Below are 23,805 nucleotides of genomic sequence, written 5' to 3' on the forward strand. Positions count from 1 at the left end.
ATATGGAAGGACTTTCCGATCAAACGATATACATACAGTGCACTACTGCAATCCATACATAATATTATAATGTATAGGATAAAATTAAACGGCGGACGCTGTTGTTATATTATATGGCGGCGTTATGCGGACTTTACTGCAGCTGTATTGCAGGACACTTACGTGATGCCGGACTTGAGGTTTTTAATCGATTTCCATTGGGCGATTTCGTGGTTGGACGGCGGCAGCCCGTCATCGTGCAGGTGCTGCAGCGACGACAGGTCGGCCAGCGCCAATTTCGGGCGCGGAGACGGGGCAGCCATCGGTTCCAGCTGTATGCAAAAGCTGTCGTCCGCGTCGTCCGAATCGACGGCGGCCGTCGACGACGATCCGTCGTCAACGTCCGCGGGTTCCGCTTCGTCGCCGGCTGCAGCGGCAGACGCGGTGGCAGCAACGCCGCCGCTACCAAACGTCCGCAGCTCGGACAAGACAAACCGTCTGGAGTTCCTGCGCTGTTGGAGCATCGTTGGGTCGGTATTGCGCGAGGTCGGCGGCTGTTATGCACGGGTACGGCGCGCGTTCGCGGCAACGCGAGTGTTTCTGCGCGGGCTTTATACACACGCGGACGCGGAGTAGGACGAGGATAAACTCGTCGTCACGCGTCGATGGTGATCTCGTGACCGCGACGCTGACGATTGTAGTCAACGGCAGAGGACCCGCTGCTGAGCAGCCGTCGGCCGACGTTGTGTAGTGGAGGTGGCGGTGCTGATGGCGGCAGCGGGGGTAGTGGTCGAGTAGGTAGTCGAACACGTACGTCTGAGTACGGTTGTAATTTCGAGTGCGATTTATTTAATATTATTGGAATGACATTTTGTGGGCATGAAAGTCGAGCACATAATATTTTTGTTATTTTGATTTCTTCGGCAAGCGAGTTACACGCAAAACGACTGACCACCAACAACACGGTTGGACTGCTGAGACACGAATATTACAAAATATAGTCACACCCGCCACACCACAATAATTATGGCGTTTTGGGTTATTTATAAACAAGTGCGTCGTGGAATAGGTATATTATTATTATTTTTTTATATAATAATGTATTTAACGTCATTAGGCGTTGTTGATAATGATGTTATGACGATCGTAATGATAATGATTCACCTTCGCAACAGTCGTTATATGCATATATAATTATATGATCACTATATATTATACAACGGTGCAAGGGGATCCCGTCGCGATCGTCGTGCAAACAGAGCGCGGCTGCACGCGTCCGCAAGGCGCAAGGTCGGCGATGACGAAGTTCACGGGTGGTGGTAAATGAGTCGTTCACGTCTGTATCTAGGCCTTGTTTGAGGTGGCGATTGTATAACTTTACCAGAATATTATTATTAATAATACACGGGTAACGACACGTGAGAAATCGAGAAAATTATATCTTGAATTATGATAAACGCGCAGACGGGTCGGATAATGTGTGGGATACGAAATACACTAATTTACGATTGTTGAGCAGCGCGTGAGCAAATTAATTAATTATTGTTTTAAGGTTTCCGATGTGATTGGTACAAAGTAATTAATAATTTAAGTGAGAATACAACAACCTGGGTACTTGTATCGACATATTGTATACTAATAGTAGCGGCGTTCTCACGAGTATTCACATTTCACAAACAGTAGATTAACACAACTGCGACGCAGAAAACACAAGAAATAAAGTAAACGCAAAATCAAATGACAAGCGGACATTCGCGCGCACGTAAAACAGTCGAAAGCGAAGTAAAAGACTGAGGTGTGAAACCACAATAATATTTAATTATATACAATCGATAACGTAAAAATAATGTATAAATATTGTATGCAACCAGCCACTAGATACACAATATTGCAACGCAGTATTGATGATTTATGGCACACTGTCGGAAGTCATAATATAGTGTAATAATATATTATCATTTACATACTTACTCGACTCGATGGGTGTCATCGGCGAGATATGACAAGGAAACGAATAAATAATAATATGTAAATCTCGAATCCACAGCACCTTACTTAACCAGCGGTATCCACTACTCTCTAAAAGACACGGGCTGTTTTACACAGCAAAGCTGCAGCCGATTTCGACGACGGGATATGTTTGAGATTGCGTATACGGAAAATCAAGTATAGAAGTATCGAATTTAAGCCACAAATACAACCAAACCAGGCTGTTTGCTATACAGGTAATCTATTATACATAAAAAGTCTGTTGAAATTTTTACTAGACATAATATATTATTATGTAATATAATTAATTGGTATATATAACTTCATCATAAGATAACGTAATACAATATAACGTCATATAGTCTTATAGAAATATACCATTTAATGTATTAAGACTTCTGCTACGTTTATGTATATAAAATAAAAATATTATGATATTTTATATTAATCGGAAGCGGATTTAATTAATTTTAGGGGGGGGGGGGTGAGCAAAATCTTTTTGATCCAAATAAAATTCTTCTTTTAACTATTTGTCTGCTGACCACTTAAAGTAAGAGCACAACTCTATCTACAGGGACTGTGATTTATAATATATGAACACTATTAACTTCTACACAGATTTCTGAAAGAAATTATTACTAATAGGTGGTTTACGATGTCTATAGTTACTAGTTAGCCTCTACGCTCCTCGCTAATCGCCGCCCTTGATATTACAATTATTAGTTATTTTATATTAGATTCTGAGCGAAGGGATAAATGTATTGATTTTACAATATTGTATCTGTGTACACGATAAGTTGTCGAAATAATGCCTCAATTTTCAGCTTCAAAAGCATTTCCGGTTGGAGTGTGAATCTAGTTAGAGCATTGGTCAAATTAGCATTTGAAATTCCCAGTAGTTTTCAAAAGCACCGAGAAAAACAAAAAAAAAATTAAGGAAAAACAGGAATTTTTACGCAAAATAAATTTTTGAGAAATCGATTTTAGATATTAGTGTAGCTATAAAACCAATTATTATAGATATATGAAATTTTTACTAAATGTTTATACTGTAAATTTCTATACCTGATAAAATTTCAAAATATTTCAAATCTTTTTAAGTTATTTAAAGTAATTTGAAATTTGAAATTTTTTTAGTTTATTTTTTATAAATGACAATAAAATTGTATTCATTCGGCAAACAAGCTTAAAATTTTAATACAAAGCTCATAATATATTTTTACAATTTTGTATACAGTTTTTTTTTTATAATTATTTTTAAGTTCAAATTCGGATGAAATTACATATTAAATAACTAAGAATAACAATTTTAGTTGTATTATTGTAAATTAAAAATATTATTCGTGGGTACTTGAAATGTCTAGAGTATACTTTAAATTATAATGGTAATAGTTAATTTCGTTAATGAATTATATTAACACTTTATAGTTTATGGAATATTTTATATTCTATGAATGACTGAGTGAGTCGGATACATAATTTATGAATTAGATATAATTTGGAATTTATTTTATAGGTACCTACCTACATTTTTTTTGTATTTTTTTTTTTTTTGAAATAATATAGCAATATATAACATAATTAATATAGTATAGAACTATAAAATATCCTACACTGACAAACCTTCTTTGCTCAGAATCGTTTTTCGTATACAATGATATTATATCATTGAATTGAAATTTAATACCATCCATAACAGTAACCCACTTGTAACTACTGAACAGCAGAGTGACATTCACTTACCCACTTTTTTAATTTAAAAATCAATAAAGTTAATTAAGTCGTTAAATATTTTTAAATTTAGTTTGTAAAAAACAGCATTTTACAACTAAAACATCGATTATTGGATAGATGCATATAATATTTTAGCCTAGGATTATGTATTTGCTGTCTTAGTCTTTTAACGCACCAAATATTATTTATTGATATTTTAATTTTGAAGAAGTTTATGAGCACATAAAAAATGTAATATTTTACATTCCTGCAAACTTATAACTCAATTTAAATTAAAACCAAGTTTGATAATAGACTAGTTTAAACTAACAACACAAAATTTATTCAGTTGAACGAAATAGGCTATGCTATAACATTGCCATAACAGTGTGACTACCTAATTTCTGGAAATAAAGATAGACCAATAAAATGTAATCATTGAATCCAAACTTATGTTTAGGAATGTTTATAATTTAGCATATTGACCGTGAAAATCTAAAAATGTTATAAGCTCTTGCTGCCTGGATAAGGGAACGATTAATTCACTTTTTTTAAAACTACTGTTTTTATTTTATAATTTAGAACACATATAAAATTATTCATACTTTTCTTATACTGTAAAATGGTTTAAAGCAAATACGATAAAAAAGTTTATTAAGCTATTCCGGTACTATGAGCAGAAATTACGATTTAATTTTTTTCTAGTAGATCGTATTAGCTTCAGCTGGACAATAACTCGCTCGACATGTAACAGCTGACTAGTTTACCACAAGTTTTACGGTCACAACTCAGAATTACAACAAGTATCAATACATATTTTAATATATTATTTACACACATTAGGCACGGTTATATAGATAATAACAATTAGAGGGATAAATGCGAACTTTTTTTTTTTTTTAAGACGACAATGCTGGCACACAGTCGTTATTTCAAGTCATAATAACATTTATTTTCTTAACGTAACATCACACTTCGTGATCAAATAATATAATGTGTTATACTGTTATTGCAGTTACCAGTTACGATTATAGGGACTTTATATTTTACTCGTATACTTTTATTAAACTCATAAACGAATGAACGAAACAAACAAAATGACACAGTATTTAAATGTTATTAGATATAGAAAATTATCAGTAAATATAACTGCATAAGAAAACTGTTGCTTCAATTAATGTGAAAATATTTAGAACTTTTAGTAATTATGTCATAATAGTTATCATTTGAACTATTTTCGTCTTTCAACAATCGCATTATACTATTAAAAAAAATAGATTCCATAATACAGGACGAATTATGAAGAAGTTAATTCTATTAAAGAAAGAAAGTAACCAATAATAGGTATTCTAATTTTTTAGTTCATTCAAAATAATTTTGCCCTACATAAATTCAAATACTTTATAAAATTAGTAAAATCCATCATAATTTTAAATATTTTATTTAGAAAAAAACCACTAAATTCTTCACATATTGACTAAGGTTTGAGTAAACTTATTTTTGAGAAGTTAAATTATAATTTATCAATATAATTGAAACAATTTTTTATCAAATAAAGTTCTAAAAATAAAACAAAATATATTGATTAAGTAAAAACGCTAATAATTTTAAAATGAGTCAATAATTTAAGAAGTGTAAGATATTATATTAAATAAAAATATTAATGTTGACTATTGTCTTTATGATTACTTCACTAAAGTGATACTTGGAAAATTAAGAAAGAACACATCAAATTATATAGAAATCTTAAAATGAAACGTAAGACTTCCACTTAAAAAATACCTATAATACGTAACTAAAATGTTAGTTAAAATCAAACAACCACATATAGTTGTAGTTGTTGCCATAAAAAAAAATTGTAAAGCAAAGGTATAAGATAATATTTGTTAATTTAAAACATTAAGTTTCAAATTAAATAATGTTGTATACCGTACAGTATAATTTATAATCGATTTTCTAATCGTTATACATATAACTTTTAACCATTATTAGTGTAAAAACAAATATATCCAACATTATAAAACGAAAGCTTCCTTACCTTTGACTTAAAATGTACAACTTGAACGGAAGTTATAAAAATGATAATCTAAAAGTTTTATCAATAATGGAATATTATATGTATTATGCACATTCGATTCATTTTAATTTGCTATAAGTTTTAAAATTCATCCATAAAATAAGTTGAAAATGATTAACGAATCAACAAATATTTAAATGCATTAATTTTATATAGGGTTTGTAATTTTGTATCACATGATAATAATATACCAGATAAATCAGGCTACTCTAGATACTCCTAGATAATAAATTAATAATTTATATGAATTAATTTTTTACAGATTGTACTATTTTGAAAAACAAAATTATTTAGCTTTCCAGTTATTTGAATCGACATGCTTAATTTTGTAGGAACATTCAATTTGAATAATGGACAAAATTCATAAAAATGCTATTCACATCTATAATAATTATTAGTATAAAATGCTGTTTTTTTTATTTTACGAATGCGTTTTAAGATTATAATGTATAATTTGCGCATAAATTAAGCAAGTCACAGTTAAAATTGTTTAAGTGACACTTGAAATTTAAATGACAAACATAAGTCACGTTATTAAAATGTACACCGTTAACAAAGTATTATAAATATAATATTATAATAAAAGTAAATAAATTAGATACCTTAATCGTTTCCTCTTTTCCGTTAAGCCAAACATGTTGTTATAAGAGCTGCTATTAGATGTTACACCCATACGTGTTTCTTTATCTAAAGGGAAAGAATCAGTATTTTCGTGTTTCTCTTCTTCTAAAGCTTTCATTAAATCTCCATTGACGAGTTCAGTAGGCGCTTGATCGACACCATCCTCGTCACCGACAATAAAATTCACACCACCACTAGTTTCGGAACTCATCTTATCATCAATTATAACAGCTTCTTCAGAATTATTGCAATCTGTACTCTCTGAAAAAAAAATTCAATTATCATTTACAACCATCATAGAACAGGGGGTAATTAGTAGTAGTTTTTTTTAAATTTATGTATTTAATAAAATGTAATCTCTTAAACAGAATAAATATTATCTGACAATTCTAACAAAAAGTGATAAATATATATATTACAGTTCATAAATTAAGTATACATTTATAGTTAATGCTTATAAATTTAGGTCCTACAAATATAATTACTATATAAATAATTATGTGCGTCCCATTAACTATGCATGATAAATAACAATTTATTAAAATAAGTATTTCAATAGGTACGCTGGTAAGATGTAAAACATATTTTTTGTATATTATAACAAATAACCATCTTTAAACAATGCAAAAAAAATGTAAATATGTATTATTACACAATATTTATAATATATACGCATATTGTATACACTATGTCTTACGAGTTAACTTTAATAGGTATAACTAATAATAAACAAAAATATATTAATAATATTTTTATTGGATATTACCTACCTATACATTTATATTAAAATCATAGGTACCTACCTAATGATATTATAATAATTTTATTAATTGTATTTATAAATTATTGAATTACTTAAGATTTAGCCGATTTAGGTTGGCTTTAATTATTATGAAAAATATAATTTATCGAAATATAATAATAAATTAAAACAATTGTTTCATATTTGTATGTTTTAGGTATTCTTATAACAATGTATTAAATTGAAAACACATATTACTTGGCCAGAGTTTAAATGACTATTTTATAAATTAAATAACACTTTATCTTTGTATAATTTACTGATACTAAAAATATTTATATATTTAACTATTAGGATTTTTTAAATCTAGATTATCTGATTATCAAATATAAGCTGGTACCCATTCTTCAGTTTAAATAGCCCTTACATCGTGTCGGTTTTTTAAAATAATAATCATGTCATGGTCAAAAAGTGGGTAAGTAAGTGGATGTAGCTCTAAAGTACAGTAGGTTACAAGTGGTTTACTGTAATGGATGGTATTAAATTTGAATTCAATTATGTAATATCATTGTATACGAAAAACGATTCTGAGTGGAGATGGTTTATCAGTCGAGGATATGCTATATTAATTATATTGTTATAATTTCAAAAAAAAAATTAAAAAACGTCGTCCGTAATTATTTAATAATATAAAATCGTGAAATCGTACGGTTTTTCTCTTTTAACCTCTTCTATTTCAAGTACCGTTTCGAAAATCGAAGTACCAGCATATAAAGTACCAGCTCAAGAACATAACCTTTCAGAAAATATGCTACACTTGATACTTTTGAGCAAGTTTAGAGGAAGAAAAAGTGTTTACAGAATAAAAAAGAAAATAAAAAGAAATAAATATCATTGTAAAACCAATATTATATTCCTGGCGCCGCTCAGAATCTAAAATACTATGAAATGAATTAGTACCTAGGAAGGAGAGAATTAAATCAAACAACTTAATAGTTAATCGCGGATGTGCGTGAAAAGAAAGTTATGTCAATGTCATCTACCTTAACAGGCGTAAAAAAAAAAATTATTTGAAAATTTCAATCATGGTACATCGACGCAGTAATATAATTAAAAATTAGTTACAAGAATAATATTATTACGTAATATTATAAACTTTTTATTGTACACGCTTTGCACGTATTCAATAGTTAAAAATAAATAGATAATTTATTATATCTTAATTATCTTATTTATAATACTAAATACCTAGTAAAATGTTCACTTACAAAAAGTACAATATTTTTATTACAAACAAATCTAGGATAGGTATATCTAATTTGGTCAATTTGGATAAGTATTAATTGTATTTTATTTAGTAATAGTACAATGTATGTAATAATAATTAATTATTTATATAATATAATAATTTTATTATTACTTTAATTATATTTATAACTAACTGATAAAGATTTAAGAAAAATAATTTTTGAATAATAAAGAAATGTAATATCTCTAAACAAATTATATCTTTACTGATTATAAATTAAACAAGTATGTGTACTTAGTTTAGGATAGTGCACAAAAAAATAATGCATTATTATAAAACTTCCTAAAAATCGCATACTTTAAATAATTTATTTTATTATTCTATAATAAAAATATCATATTTTAAAAATGTTGAGTTTAATTTTAATTTAATAAGTAGGTACTAACAAATTTAATTATATCTAATTGCAATGAAATTAGAAAAATTAACTAAAACTTATTATTTAATTACGACAACAGTTTAAAAATTTCGACGATACACTTTTTGGATTTTAAGCTGAAAAATGTATCAAATATTAATTCGTATTATATTGATAAATGATAATACACTAGATAAAATAAATTTAAAAGACGTTTCCTCGTCTTGGTGTTAAAAATAACGCATTATACAATATGTTATACAATATATTATAATATACATATTATATACCATATTACTATAAAATTATATAATACATTTTTGATCGACTATAGTAATCCCGCTGTTTAAACTATTTTTTATCATTATAAACCGGGGTCTACTTAATGATTTCCCTTATTCAAAATACAACCATTTATTAAATAAAAATATTAAGCAAATAATAATAGGTACATAGTATTAGCACTAAATCTAGCAGATCAAGTATGTCCTAACAATCCAAATATTTCAAACCCAATAACTGTATTATAATAACTTGACTTCTTAAATAAGTTTAATTATATTTTAATCGTGTTGCATAAATAATACATTCACCGTGTTATGACATAATGTACATTATGTGATATTGGAGATAAATTTATTTCGATAATATTTAAATTGAATACGATACTTTATTTCTAAACTAACCTGAAATTTCTAGTACAGGTTCTTCTGGCACATTTTTACCCGTATAAAACACTTTTAAAGTATAATATATTTTTAATAAATACTCACGCGCAATAAAGAAAAACAAATAAAACATTTTTAATTCATTGAACCATATACATTTTATATACGTTCGTGAATATTTTGTTACATTAATAAAAGATTTCGATTTTGAAAATTAAGCAAATGATTTAATCAAATATATTCACCCTTGGCACACTGATGTACAACCGAGAGCGTTCGGCCGTTTTCACATAAGTAAACACAATATAAAACAAAAAGTCCAATGGTCAAAAGAATAACAATTTGTTTTCTCGATTATTATTATTATTAAACATATGAGGAGTAAATTACATATGAGTGAATAGTGAATTTAAGTAAGCTACTGAAACATGGAAATGTTAAATCTCTTATTGAATTTAGTAGTCTACTACTAGGACTCGATATAGTTTAACCATACAATTTCAAGTTAATTCTTATCGAGGGAAAAAACCTGCTGTTCAATTCAACCTTGGTGGGTGTCCACTACGAAGAGGTTCAACTCGTTCTATTCGAGGTTGTTAACTTAAAACTAAAGGATTTCCAGTTTATTAAACTAGTTGATGCAAACTTTTGATACCATCATGCATGATATCGGAAAATAGTCAAACAGGCCTGAAATGTATTTAAGGAAATGAACAAAATTAAAATACATGGATTTGACATCATTGGCTATGAAAAAAAAAAAAAAAACAAATTTAGATAACTTTAAACATTATTTTATGCCAATATAGATACAAAGCAAGTGGCATTTTAAAATATTTAAATTAATTACGTTAATTTTGTTCGTTGAAATATAAATTATTAATACGTTTTAAACCCTCTGTTTCCTAATATAATGATTTTTAAACTTTTTTACACGGCAAATTTATAGTGCGTTCTAAATATATTAATATTTAAATTCAATTTTTATAGGTTGGTAAAAAAATTAACATCTGTAGGTACTTATAATATACAACTTTTTCACTATTTTCAATACATTGACATTAAAACTTTTAACAATATTACCAAACTATTTAACACTTTTATATACATTGTTTTTATGTTTTTACCGTTAATTAAATTTTTTTATATTTAAGAATAATTATTGATAAACAAAGAATATATTTTATTTTTCAAGTGAAACAATCTTTTTCTATAATCATAAAGAAAATTCTAAAAAATATCTTATAAAATAAATAGGTACTTAATATTTTGCAATTCAAAAATTTAATGTTTCCTAGATAATTAGTATATTTCAGTGTGTCTACCTGCATGTGTTGTTTCCGTCTTACAAATTTTAATATACAAAATAGAAAATTTTTGAATTTTGTTTTTTTAAACACACTAACATTTTCTTAAAAATTAAAGTAAGTAGCGTGACAAAAAACCACTCGCTAACACAAATTATGTTCCACTTTTTAAGTTAGATCATTAATCATTTCACTCTAATATTTAACAACACAAAATTGTTTCTGCTGAAAGCTAATTTGTTATATTTTTCTTGATGGTTCATAAGATGGCGAGAACACATGCGGTCGAGACGTTTTATTATCATCTGTATGGCAATATTAACCGATAACCCGGATATTTGATTACAATTTTTATTCTGATATGTTTGAAAACTCAAATGACCAAATATAGGTTCAGCCACCATAAACGTGAATAAATAATTTGGATGCAAAACATACAAGGTTTATACATATATACAAATATGCAAATATAAACACGGCATAGTAAATAATATATTAGGTACAATAAAACCGATATACTATGTAAACACTTTTATAAAATAATTATTAAATATCAATAGGTAGTAATAAAATAATGTTACTAACTTGAGAATTCAGTAACGTATTACCATCATGGAAGCCAATGAATAAATTATAAATAAATGATTAATGAATGGTTGATAATGGTTCTACGAAATATGATTTCACACTTATTAAAAAATGATAATATTACAAAGACGTACACATATTTTATAGTAAGAATAAGGCACCAAAAACTAAAATTGACTTTAGATGATCAAAATATATAAAAATACACAGCGAGAGAATAAATAGTTGATAAAACGTATGCGTATGAATATAATAACTGTTGATATTTTGTAAGAACTGCAAATTATAATAATCACTACCGATAAACCGATGTATAATATGATACATCCTGTGATTAAAATTTCGAACGTCATAAATGCTTTCTTTAAACATTCACAGCAAACAAAATATAATAATATGTTTAATATAAGAGTTAGAAGCCGATAAAACAAATTTGTGGAGTACAAACATATTCTCGCTGGATATTTTTCAAGCCCGTAAATTTTTATTAGAATGTCAGTTAAATATTGTCATTAATTTTACTTAGAACATTTTTCGACAGTCAACATTATAAGTTGACAACATCATTTTTTATGACTAAAAAAAATTAGATGTATCACTTTAGTTAGCAAAAATGTATAAGCTTACGATAATTTATAAATTTATAATTGAAAACTATTATCTTTTAATTTGCTAGAGAGGTAAACTTTTTAATATAAATTAACTCACATGCATAAATATATTTAACACATCAATAATAATACAATTTTAGACGCCCATACGTTACCTATAGCTCAATGTTAAAAGTACGGTACTACGAATTCATTGGAGAGCTCTTTAGTTATAAGAAACACATGTAAAACTAAACTCTAGTAGGTTTAAGTTGGTAGATACAATAAACGTTTATTTGACCTTTTGCACTTACGTACAATTATTATGCCACTATATAACTGAACCAAGGAGCCACAACCACTAACGTCGTATGTAATTGAATATTTTAAACATTTCATAGTGTCTAAAAGTGTCCTTTTGGTTTTGTTTTACTCGTAATAGATACAAAAATATAAATAAGCTAATGGGCAATCTTGCTAAAGAGTAGATACAATAAATACCTATTTAGACAAATGAATTAATGCCAATAATACAATCATAATAATATTACAAAATTTGAAAAGTGTCCTTAGAAAATGAGTTCCAATTTCTAAAAAAACTTTGTAATAAAGATGATTTTAAAAAAATCCATTTATAATCTAATAGTATAATTATACATATTTTTGGATTTATAATTTTGAAAACCATCAACATTTTTTAAATATATTTTTTTTTTCGAAATTTAATTTTAAAATAAAATGATATTCTTCTATTATTATCAATACGACAATACCAAATTTTTACTTTTTGGTTTGAAAGCGTACATTTTAATTTCATATTCCGAAAAAGTTGAAGTGTTCTGATCTATAAAAACCAAATTTCAAACGAGCAATTAATTAATCTTATAGCTGGTAAATATAGTGCACAAGTGTCAGAGTTGTATAATATATTCAATTTTAATATAAAAACTTTTTTTGTTTTCTATTTTATTTCTATTTATTATTTTAAATTGAAGGGGGTGTGGAGAGACTTGAGGCATATCTATAGTTACCTCTCAAAATATTGGTCCAGTATAAAACCATTTACTTAAATTCGTGTTGATTAATTATCTTTCCGACATTATATTTTTAAACATCAATTAATACTAACAATATTTCACGTTATATAATGATTACTTTATAAAATAAAATAAATTAAAATAAAGTTTCTTTTAAAATTGTTGATAATTTTTGAAATACTTAGAGCCTATATTGAATTAAAAATATATCGTTACATATTACTGCATAAGTATTATAGCGTTTGTCAGACCATTCGTCGCTACCACGCTTATCTTGTGCAAGTAAAAGCTAAGAACAAGGGTACGAAATAAAAAATAACGAAGCAAATTAGACAATATTTAATTTTTCGTGTATTCTTATACAATATACGAAAATACATTTAATATAAAAATATAAATAATTAAATAATTAAAAAATAAATAAAATCTAGTAAAATCTATATTTTAGGACATTTTAAATTAAATCTACGCCTATATTTACTATTAAGTGCAGAACAAAATGACTACGAGTTTAGAAAGTAGTACCTTTTTGTCTGTACTTTTTAGTTATTGAACATATCGAGTGCAAATTAATACTTCTTTAAAATAAGTAATCATTTTTTAAACTGTAGAGGTAATGTGTCAAACAGTGGTAATAGTGACAAACTGGTTAAAGTTAACACAAACTTATGACTTTTTTGTAAGATACTTAAGTATGAAAAAAAGTGAGCAAGTGGAAATCGCTCTGCTGTATAGTAGAGATGGAGAGTAGGTCACTATATGAATGTATTAAATTTGAATGAAATGACAGGTAGTACTGTATACGAAAAACGATTCTGAATGGTGATGATATTTTGTCAGTCTAGGATATTATATTACCTATTTTTAAATTATAATATATTTTATACGCATACAATATTTAAATATAAATTGTATAGGCTCACAAAATATTTTCTATGGAATTCTTTTTTAAAGTTATTTGAAGAAAAAGTTATGGAGAACCTTGTGTTGGGTTTTTTAGCCTTATAGGTATAAATCACAACAATTTTATGAATTTTCAATTTCATAATTCCATGTCAATTTTCACGATTTTGTAAACATTTGATCTGTAAATGCTTATAAACAAAAATTGTAACTAACGATTTTTGACTTTTTTTACTACGATAAGTACGTTACTTTTGACCCCCCCCCCTCCCCAAAGTACCAACTAGATGAATTTTCCTTTTCAAAAAAGGACTGAAGTCAAAAATCAAAGCATTATTTCTACTCCAAAACGTGATAACAGACACAAAAAAATATTTTTAAAAAAACATATCATTGTAAAATCAATACATTCCTCACTTCGTTCAAAATCTAAAAAGAAAAATATACTCTTGCATTATGACCCCCACTGATCATGATCTACCGTACATTAGCCTCTATACCAAACATTTAAATTGAACCACAACATTCGTATGATTGAAATAAACACATAGATAAAAAACAAGGTATCAGTTATAGGTTATAACAAAGTAATTAAATTAAAAATAATATAAATTTATATCTAAGTCGTAAGAAAATATTTGAAAAAACATTATATTTATAAAAAAGAGAAAAATATGTTGAAGTCGAGTTCCTATGAAAGATTAGTTATAAATAATTAAGATGATTTCAAAAAATGTTTTTAATCCTTTATGTTCAAATTAACAATTTATGTTTTTTGGAAAAGTAAGAAAATATTATAATATAATATAATACACAATTATAACATGAATGGTATGAGGAGGAATACGTTGGTGGAACCCCACTGCGTTTAATTTTAAAAATAAAATAAAATCTTGGTTTGTTGAATAAACTTGTTTATTTGACTAATTTTGTAGTAAGCCATACTACTAAATTTCAATATTAAATAGTACATATATTCAGAAATAATTAGTTTTATTCAAACAAAATATTTAAAATCTAAAGCTTTTGAAGTAAATTAGTTAACCAGATAAAATAATCATGCCTAAATTAGGTAATCATTATTTTACAGTAAATCTATAAAATCATATTGTAAAAACAAAATATAAATTCATTCTTCATAATTCACTTTGTTAATATTAATAAATTTCGTCATTGTTTAAATTCTAAAAATTGACGAAATTTTTTTTACCGGAGTAAAATAAAATATTATTACGAAAAAAAAAATTTAATAATTTAAATCCGAAACAATTTACATTAATTCATTTGTACCTATTTTAGATTGTAAAAAGTAAACACTTAATATTATTATCTTCGAATTATATGTTACTGTTTCTAATATCAAAACATTCAACGTCATTTATTTAATTCACAATACGGGGTATAGATAAACTATTGATTAACTACATCTATTGCGTAACTTAAAGCTAAGAAATAAATGTTATATGTTAAATTAGCGGGTATATATATTTTTTAATTAAGATAAACTATAACCTAGTATCAAAAAACAAGATATGTATATAACAGGTATGTATATTATAATAAGTAATAGTAATAACATTTTTACTCAATCATTTATTATTATAACTAAGGCATTTTTTATTGAAATGCTCTTTAAATTTATGACTACCTACACTTGAATCGACTCTTAAAATGTTAGTTCAACTTAAATTATTCATTAGATAATTCGAAAAGATTTTTGTCTAAAAAATATAATATACTATACTAAATTACCAAAACTTACAAGATGTCTTAATAATTTCACATTCATAACTAATTATATTAAAACTTAACTTATAATTAATATGTGTAAATTAAATACTTAATAAGTATATTAATCAATAATTAATGATTTTACTAAATTTACGACTTCCGAACATTTATTAAATAGCATAGAATTACATTGATAATACTCATTAGTCACTACTTCGACATTACTCATTAGTTTCAAAAAAAAAAAAATATCAAATTTATTTTAATACTACTTAAAAAAATAAATAGACTATGATAACCAAACTAAATAAATTATAATATACAGGTAACTAAAAGTTAGTATCAGGAAAGTTAATATAGTTGATTTTTGTACATTGACAGGTTAAAAAAATAAACTCCGTATACTTTTCTAAATATTTAGAGGAAAATAAATTCAGAAAAAAAATTGAAATTTTACGCAAAATCTATTTAAATCGATTTTCTAATATTTAATAAACGAATAATTGTTGATAATTTTGTATGAATTATGTATAAAAATATGTACGCAAAACGTAGGACATACGCAAATACAGATTCTTTTATTTAAGTATATATACCTTTAATAGTTTAATACTATTTACAGTAAATTTAGATATTGATTTAAATATAACCTGTATTCATTATATCCGAAAATATCAATGGAGTATATTCAAGTTTAGTTATAGTTAGAGCAAAGTACAAAATTTATCACTAAGTACACTTTACAAGAATTAATTTGTCATTTTAGTTAACGAATTTTAATTACAAAATTTATTGTTTCACGTCTATTATAAATTATTTACGTGTTATTAAATAATGTAATTTGTTTATATTAATTAAAAATTTAAATTAATTTATTATTTAAGTGGAGGCAATGGAAAAATCACAATTTTTTTTCAAGAAATCATTATACATATAATTATTGTTTATACAAAACAATACAGTTTAACAGCGTACACAATACAAAGTAAAGAACAGCGATAAAAATACATTTTGGTCAAAAATAATAATAATACATCCAAATGTGTAGGACGTAGGTAGTTTATTGTACCTAATTGTATAATAATTATTAATTGTAACATCACTATGTTTAGTTATTAATACAATGTATTATTTCTTTCATATCCAAAATATCCTGAGACTTATCAAGTTTTTATTTTTCTTTAAAATATTACTTATATTTATATTAGATACCATTATTCAGAAAAGTGTACTTATTATCAAAATCATTATTAATAATAATGAATACGTAATTTTTGCCAATGAAAATCAATTTTTTTAATTTCTATTCACACAACTAATTAGTATTTATTTGAAATAATTACTTTTATTGATATTTTATTAATTTATTAATGATAATAATTGATACTCAAAAATATACAGATTATCATAATCTACAATTTTGTTTATATAAGTATAGGAATACAATAAAACTATTTAATTTGATCAATTTGTTTGCAATTGATACTATATGCATACCACAAATTATAAAATTATGATAAAATAATCATATTCTATCAAATATTTAAAGTTATATATATATATATTATATTTTTAAAATTCTAAATATAATTCTCATAAGATTTTTAATTGAAAAAAAAAGTAAAGATATTCATAGGTAATACTTAAATTATAAAATACTTTCAACAAAGTTTAAATTAAATTAAATCAATAATATATAATTGTGAAATAAATTAAATTTAACTTACCCATTTTAATGGAAGAAAAATCTTGTCAATATACTAACTATTTTATTTCTGAACTAGCATCACTAATAACAAAAAAAAAAAAATGTAAAAAATACATTCAAGCTTCGGAGCAAACTTATGTTTCTATACATGAGAGGTCAGAAGAATAATAAATGATAAATCATTGGCTTTATCTTGAAACTCGTAGAGGTCGTAAAGAAGGGAATCAAAGTCACCCGATTTATCAGTTATGAACAGTAGATGAATTAAGTTTTTTGTTTTTTATGACCTTAAAATTAAAACCTTTAGATGCGTTTAATAACCAATAATAAAATTTATTATTTTATATCTATTTTTAAATATAAATTAAATGATATAATACAAATCATTGTTTTTGTAATATACATTAATTTAAAAAATACCTGTTACATAAATTATATTATGCCTAAAATAATTATAATAGTTACTTGTTCACAATATTCGATATCATATATATCGAATATTGTGAACAAGTAACTATTATAAAACACGTACTTGAATATTCCTATACAAATTTTAAAATGTTACCTAGGCAAATTAAAAAAAAACATTGCATATAATACAGAAACCAAGTGTTACTCATTTTCCTATAAATACAGGAAAATGAGTAACACTTATATAATACAAAATTCATTTCTTAAAATTTGTTTAAATTTCTAAGGTAGATGTATTCATGTATTACCCTTTAACCATTAAATCTTAACTTATTTGAAAATTTAATTTAATTTAAAAAAAATTAGTAGAACTTGACTTACTATAGTGCATAATATACAATTATTTGAAAATATTACAATATTTATAGAAGTAATAAATGATCAACACAATTTATTTAATAAAATTATGTTAGAATACTTGTGTTATTGTATTGAATCCTAATATTACAATCAACCAATAAACTATAAGCCTAAATGGTTATAAAAAAAAAATGTCAACATTGTAATTTAAAATTTATTTTTGGCTATTAAAAGTGGAAATATAATATGATCGTAATTTTGAAAAAAATATAAAATTTGCCAAAAATTCACTTTCAATTTTAATTATTTATGAGAAGGAAAACACACATTCCTAAAATGACGTTGGCAACTTAAGCAATTAAACACATTATAGCGTTTAAATTAAAAATCAAAATGGGAGAAAATAACATAACTTTTAAAAAAAGTTAATGTACAGGCAAAGCTTATACCTGTTATAAACAGTTTAAAGCGGGCTTTAAAAAATTAATTTTTAATTTTTAAATTTATATGTATTCGAAAATTGCAAAATTAAAACCAATCAATAAGAACGCTATTTTCAGTACTTTTAATGCAAGTCATGTATAAAATAAAAATAAATGTTATGAAAAGAGATTCGTAATTATATCGTTTATTAGGTAAATACTTTAGAATATTTCTAAAAACAAACAACCTAAAGCTTGAACAAATATCCCACAATAGCCACAATGAATGTTAAATTTAAATTTGATGATAAATCAATACAAACAAAACTCTAATACAATTCTGGACAGACTGCCAGCATACATTTTTGAGGCTATTTTATTATAATATATTTATAATTCTATACCTATGTAATTATTTTTTATTAAAAATATGGTTTTTTTTCGTATCATACAACCACAATTAAATGAGGACAAACAAATAAATAGAATATAGATACCTAATTAAAAATTCAATGTTTATATGGATATAAATAATAAATTATAATAAAATATATAAATAGATTAACAAATATAATTCGAAATATAAATTGAATTTATTGTAATTTGGGGTTTCAATGTTAGATCGCTGCCTCGTAGTGCATCCTGGGCAACATTTTATAGTGGCTAAAGATCTATGCATGCAAAAAACCATATTGGTGCGCAACCTTATATCTGCACATCCAGACAACCACAATGTCAAAAGGCCCTTATCAGGGCCACCTCCCAAAAATATGGTATTAGGCATTCGTATAGCAGGTGATCTATGGCCTCTTTTTGGTGTATCAGGTGATATACTATATTATACAAGGAGTAGTTGGTCACCTACAATTATTATTACCTATTATATTATATTATACTATTATTATACGCACATTATCGCAGACCGCAGTGGGACAATATTGCAACAACGATTAATGACATTTTTTATAATATAACTTCGAGTCATTAGCAATGTTGCTGGAAAGGTTAGTTTCAAATTGTTTGTTGGTCGGAGTTTGTCTATAATGTCTGCGTCTGAATTTTATAAAATAATTGTTGATTACAAATCAACTGTACATTTTTTAAAACTTCACAATTTACTTCCAAATGACAATGAAACGCCAAATTGTAAAAAAATGTGATCCTGAAACAAACATTGTGATCAGAAAAAACGACTGGCTTTTGGTGAACAAAATACTTTTTTAACATTTTTAAATGATGATACTAAAAATGTTCACTGTAATTGAAATTATTATTATAGGTATTTGGTTAATTTTTTCTTATTTTTATATTTGACAAATATTTGTATATGACATACTCGTAGTAAAAAATATAATATGTTTTTATACTATTAAAACGTATAGATCACTCGTCCTGAATTCGCAGATCACTCCCCCCCCCCGGTAGATCACCTGCAACACGAATGCCTGTTATTATTTGTTTGCCAAAAAAAAAACAAATTGCATACCTACCTACATTTACAACAATTCTTATAATATTATTTCATGTAATATTACTAGATGTAACAATCTTTAAGAGTCAATATAAATGTACCATAAACTGATGGAAATAGACTTTTGTGGTACAAATAGCTGTATCACATTCTTTGCCTACTTGATCATCTGAATTAATTTATAGTTTAATCTATTAAACTTTAAACAATTAAGTGGATTATTCAGTTTTCATGTACTGATGTAACTTATATATTTTGTAATCAAAACATGAAACACAAATTTCAATTTCACTTTATAACCGATAAAAAGATATAATAAATTAAATAATAATGCAGGAAAATTTTAAAATAAAATAATAAATGTTTAATTATCAGAACTAATATTTTTATAATAACTAAATATGAATTTAACATAATCTAATAGAATAATTATTAATATAAATAATACATTTAAAATGATATTTCACAATTCATTCATTATTTGATAAATTTTAAATGTTAAAATAATATTAATATTGTATTTATATTTGATAAGAAAATAAAGAGAAAAATTAAGAATTAGGTACTATAAAATATGATATATAATAACTAATAACTCATAATTGTTATTGACTATTAAAATGCATCTTAATATATTTAAATGCTAATTGTGAATATTTATTTATTTTTCTCAGCATTAATTAAACCTAACCTGGTAATATAATTTTTTCTTACAATTTAAACACATTTATAGGCTATAGGTTTATTTTGAAATGAGTAAAAAGTATTATAATTATAACATACCACCTAGAATCTGCAAGTAGTCGAATTATTAATTTATAAATATATATAAACTATTATAAGACTAAAAAATTAATAAAAACATTGGGGTCCAAATTGTTCAATTGAATGATTTAAGTAGATAAATGTATTCTAATATAAATAACTCTGATGAGATATAAAGACTGATGTTTAATTTATCACAAATCTTGATATACATGACAAACAAACATAACGAATATAGGAAAAGTGACATACTCATGACAAGGAATCTTTATATTTGTAGAGAAATAATTTAACGTCCTAATTATCTCATAATATTTCCAACCATAATAAAATTTAGGCTGTTAAATTCAAACTAAAATATAACTAAAGTATAACATATAACATTATTTCAACAATTGAAATATGTTACTAAAAGTTTGACTTGTAATTAAACAAAGACAAGATAATGTAATACAACAAAAGTATCAAAGTATGCCACTGATCTTTCATTTATTTGATATTTCAACATAAAACCAATTTTGTTAATATCTATTAACCAGATTAGGTACTAATGGTTTAAATCATAAATGATTTAATACATTGGAAAAATGAATAAATCAATTCAAAAAAGATTCAAACACCATTAATCATATTTTTTTTTTATTTGCAATTACAAAAATAAATAAGTCATTTGAGAAATTTGTTTTGGTGGTATAATTCACTAGTGTACTCACCTTAAAATATCTCCATATACCTAGACATCATATTAATTAAATCATGTTTTAATAATTGAATAGTTTTATATCAAATGAAAGTGTATTTTTTAATATAATACAATATAATATACATGTGACATGCATACATGATGAGGGTTATTGCAAGAATATTATGTAAGGACTATGTAGGAAATATAAAATTAGTAGTTTTTAATGATTAATTTTACATTACCCAAAACTATCTGGTATTGTATATAATGCCCAGATTTTCTACCTTAACAGTTACATTTATAGATTAAATTAAAAATATGGGAATTAAAATAAAACCGGAATAAAGCAAACTGTATAATAGTACCCAATTTACAAGATTTTCTGAGGTTGGAAAGGTTAAATTAAGGGAGGTCATTTATGGTGTGCAGAGGGTGGATCGATTAAACAGGTTCTCATTAATAAGCAAAATAAAAAAACAACCTGGGCTAAGGCTACAACAAACGTGGTTAGGCCAAGTAAAAGATGATTTAAAGAAAGAAGTAAGTATTAAAGATATAGAAGGTACAAAAGTTTGGAGAGCTCTGGTAGAAGTAGCAAAGTAGAAATTCCCATTATAAGGATTATTATTCATTAGTATTCATAAGAATCATTAATGTATAATAATCAAAAATAGTTCATTTCTCTCTTTTAATTTATGATTGGTAGAGTAATATTAAAACAATTTAGATTAGATTAATTATTTAAGTAAATAATATATATAGTAGTTATATATATAATAATAATATATATGATAGGCATAATATGTATCATAAAAATATAAAATAATCAGAAGACACGTATTGATTTAATATAAAAATAATATAATAAAAATTATAAACTTAAAATAAGTACTATTTGCTTTATGTTAAGTATTTTTTTTAAATTTGTTACTATATTTTGATAATAATATTATAGTACAATAATACAAACATATTATTTTCAGTATTCAAATTTCAATTTATTATTAAAGAGAAAACTAGAACATTTAATATAAATTAAATTAGGCTAGATTTCTAATAGTAATAGAAATAAGGAATATATTTATTTTATTTTACAGTTACCTATATTATGATAATATAATACTCGTATAAAATATTAAATTTGTAGTTTTTATATTACTAAACATAAATTACACCTATCAACTAAAAGCCATAAGTATTTACAATAAAAACTATAAACTATGATTATTAAGGCGGAGAAGTTATGGAATTCGCACGTTTTATTCTAAGCCTCTAATTTATGGCGAACCAAGATATAAATATAAGTCATAAGCCCCGTAGTTGAAATATTAAATTTTTTTTGCATATTTTGAACATTAAAAAAAAACACATATTTTGTTATATTGTGCATATTCTATATATTTACACATTTTTGAGGGAAATTTTAAAAATTATTAATGGAGAAAGTTTATCAATGGATGGTTTACCAGAAAATTTAACGAAAAATGATTTAATATTTTATAAAAGATTTTATAAATATGCACCAATAACATTTAAATACTTCAAAAAAAGTTTTTCTCTGTACTAAACCATACTGGCTGACAATAGACGATTATTCGATGAAGAAAATATTTAAAAAATATAATTTGTGCAATCTGTTTATCTTTTATATATAATTGTTTTATTTCACTAATTATATTTTTTTTTCATATTATTTTGTATATTTAATGGATTTGTATGCATATTTTCAATGTTTATGTGCGTATTTTTCCAATTTTACCTCCTATAACTTCTCTACCCAAGCGATTGTAAAATATTATATGCACTGAAAAATAATAGTAAAATATTTTTTTAACATTGATAACTACAATTAAAAAAAAGAAAATAGCAAACTTTTAAAATCTATGGATGAATGTTTCTCTTAGTAAATAATCTAAAAAATACTTTCAAAAAAGCTTAAATTAATAAAATATAATTGAGTAATTAGTAATTTAAAAATCAACAAATTTTATGGATATTCTAACTATTTTATTTCTGAACTAGCCCGATTTTTAATATATTATAAATATACATAGATAGATACCTAAACAGAGTGAAAAAATTCGATTTTAAATAATATAAAAATATAGTAAACATACAGCTACGAGTTAAACACTGACCACATTATTTCCAAATGATGATAGTAAATTATTTATTATTGTACTTAGAAAGGTATTTAGTAATGCATGTCAAACATATATTTGTTTAAATAGATACCTGGGTACTTTATAGATTTGTTAAATATTCTTTAGGTTGTAAATACCTACCATTATTAGAGAATTCTACATATTTTAATATAATAGAATACTATTAGATATGTATTTACTATATAATTTAATATTTAAGAGTCACA

General features: G+C 25.2%; 1 protein-coding gene across 7 annotated transcripts in view; it reads right to left on the minus strand.

Annotated features, from left to right (window-relative positions):
• ACC (acetyl-CoA carboxylase) overlaps positions 1-23,805 on the minus strand; it is a 45,171-nt gene that overhangs the window by 19,967 nt on the left and 1,399 nt on the right. Inside the window, exons 1-3 of one of the 7 annotated variants that reach the window (XM_089217753.1) lie at positions 19,425-19,442; positions 17,340-17,401; positions 6,361-6,640 (exon numbers count right to left, since the gene is read on the minus strand). In XM_089217753.1, coding sequence (XP_089073879.1) covers positions 6,361-6,640; positions 17,340-17,343 — 284 coding nt within the window. In that variant the 5' untranslated portion in view covers positions 17,344-17,401; positions 19,425-19,442. Of the gene's footprint in view, positions 1-162; positions 649-6,360; positions 6,641-9,474; positions 9,605-9,701; positions 9,726-17,339; positions 17,482-19,424; positions 19,443-23,805 lie in introns of those variants that run through there. The other 6 variants (XM_089217751.1, XM_089217752.1, XM_089217755.1 and 3 more) reach the window with 6 other exon arrangements.

The sequence above is a fragment of the Diuraphis noxia genome, unplaced genomic scaffold, assembly GCF_037042655.1.
Source record: "Diuraphis noxia isolate RWA-SAM2 unplaced genomic scaffold, SU_Dnox_SAM2 contig0001, whole genome shotgun sequence".
NCBI classification, from domain to species: domain Eukaryota; kingdom Metazoa; phylum Arthropoda; class Insecta; order Hemiptera; family Aphididae; genus Diuraphis; species Diuraphis noxia.